The sequence below is a fragment of the Chondrus crispus genome, genomic scaffold (genome assembly GCF_000350225.1).
Source record: "Chondrus crispus Stackhouse genomic scaffold, scaffold_267, whole genome shotgun sequence".
Lineage (NCBI taxonomy): Eukaryota > Rhodophyta > Florideophyceae > Gigartinales > Gigartinaceae > Chondrus > Chondrus crispus.
In genome coordinates, this window is record NW_005179149.1 from 128,001 (window position 1) to 129,921 (window position 1,921).

A 1,921-nucleotide genomic window follows, 5' to 3' on the forward strand; every position below is an offset into this window, starting at 1 on the left:
GGGGGGGGGGGGGGGGGGGGTTGGGCGGGTAGGGCAAGGCGCGCGATTGACTGCTGCGTGCACACGTGTATCGAGAAGATGAGTTGAGGGACCGTATGACACGTTTGTGGTAGTTGCTCGCGGGAGCACCCGAAATGGGTTCTGGGTTAGCGTCGCTCATTGAGCACCAGACGACAAAGCGCGCAATCCAGATCGACACGAGAGGCGGAACAGGGGCCTGTCTTATGTGCTAACGGCGACGCTCGGCGGCCACCGGCGTCCCAGGGTTGGAGTTCAAGGCGGCATTTGACAAGAGCTTCCTGAGATCATCGTCCACACCCGCTTCTACCTTCTTCACCGCGCCCAGTCTTGCGCACCTCGGGTTGCACAGCTCGCACCATGTCGATACCCTTCCGGAATTCGCCTGCTCTTATGGCGCTTGCCGGTGCTTCATGTCGCTGGCTTGCTTCTTTGCGTCCTTGCTGACCAAGATCTTTGCACGCTCTTCAGTGCACCAATTCGTATTTGCTGCCCATTGCCTTGCATGTTTGCTCTTTCCCGGCGAGAAGACAGCAGTTTAGGGCTGAGCAGCTATGATGAATATGCACGGCAAGGAAGAACACGACGGCGGGCTGCGGTGGGCCGTCGATGCTCTTTCCCGGCGAGAAGACTGCAGTTGAGGGTCGAGCAGCGATGATGAATATGATGAATTCGCAAAGCAGGGAAGAACAAGACGGCGGCTGCGGTGGACCTTCGATCTCTCACTTTCAAGTCACCTGTGCTGGCCTTTTCGCTTGGTCTAGCGTTTGTCTGAAACTCGTCTTCTTCGCAGAAAGCAAAAACGCTACAACGCCACTCGAAAGGGAAAGACATGAAGTGAAATCAACACGGGCGACATATTGAGGAAAAAAGAAGGCCGCTCCTGGCGGCAAGTGGTTTTAATATGCTTGTTTAGTTACATAAGCCTACAGGATTGTGTGTGCACCCGCAGTGTGATTGGCCTTACATGTTGCGGCAACCGTTGTGGGGCATGCAGGTTTGAGATCGTATGTCCACTTCTCTACATACTGGAAGGGGGTGTGCGGGTTGAGGTTGGACACGAGAGAAGCACTTTCGCTCGCAATCCTCCTACCGGGGTAGACCCTCACGAAAGAGAGATACCGTGTTGATTCTACGAAGTGAATGACTGACAAACAGATGACTGTACAAGTAATAAGCGCTCGGCAAGTCAAAAGGAAAACACTGCGCCTGAGCTTCCCAAGGCCCCAAGACCGGCATGTACAACGTGTGTGGTCGCACTACACGGCTGGATGCGCGGCTAGACATCAGCACGTAAGATTCACATCGAACGAGCCATAGTGCTCACGCAAATCACGGAAAGAGCCGTGCAGAAGGGTGATCTGGCGTTGGAGCTGGGTGACATCAGGGTGTTCAACGAGTTTGACACTCTTGATGCATGCAGTGGGGAGACGGTGCGCCAAAGCGTGCGCGGCCTCCCTTTCGCTAAGACTGTCTCCCAGAACAAGAACGTTGATCTGGGAGACGTCTGGGAAGGATTCGTAGACCTCGGCAGCAAAGGCAGCCGTCTTCCATCCCGAGGGGGAGCCTGGGATATCCGCCTCGTAGGTGGTCCTGGCAGACACAATCTTTATGTCGCTGTCCTTCAGAAACTTTGTTAATCTTGGCATGAAACGATGACCTGATAGTTCTACCCAACCTTGCTCTGCGTTGGTGATTAGTTTGACAATTCCATATCGAAGAGCTTCTTGGAGAATCTTAATGACGATATCTTCCAAGCGGCAGAGTTCGTCGACGAGACTTTCTGGTAGCTCGTCATCGACCTCGACGCGAAGGCCTTGAGCCGCCAGATAGGTTGAAGGAAGGAAGGTATCGTCCCAGTCGTAGAGAGTGAGGGTTCTGTTTATGAGAGTGTCTCGTTGGT

General features: G+C 54.1%; 1 protein-coding gene across 1 annotated transcript in view; it reads left to right on the forward strand.

Moving 5' to 3' along the window:
- CHC_T00005052001 (hypothetical protein) overlaps positions 1 to 82 on the forward strand; it is a 375-nt gene extending 293 nt beyond the window's left edge. Inside the window, exon 1 of the mRNA XM_005716479.1 lies at positions 1 to 82. This exon is cut by the window's left edge and continues 293 nt beyond it. Within this exon, the coding sequence (XP_005716536.1) occupies positions 1 to 82 (82 nt within the window).
- The last annotated feature ends 1,839 nt before the right edge of the window (positions 83 to 1,921 follow it).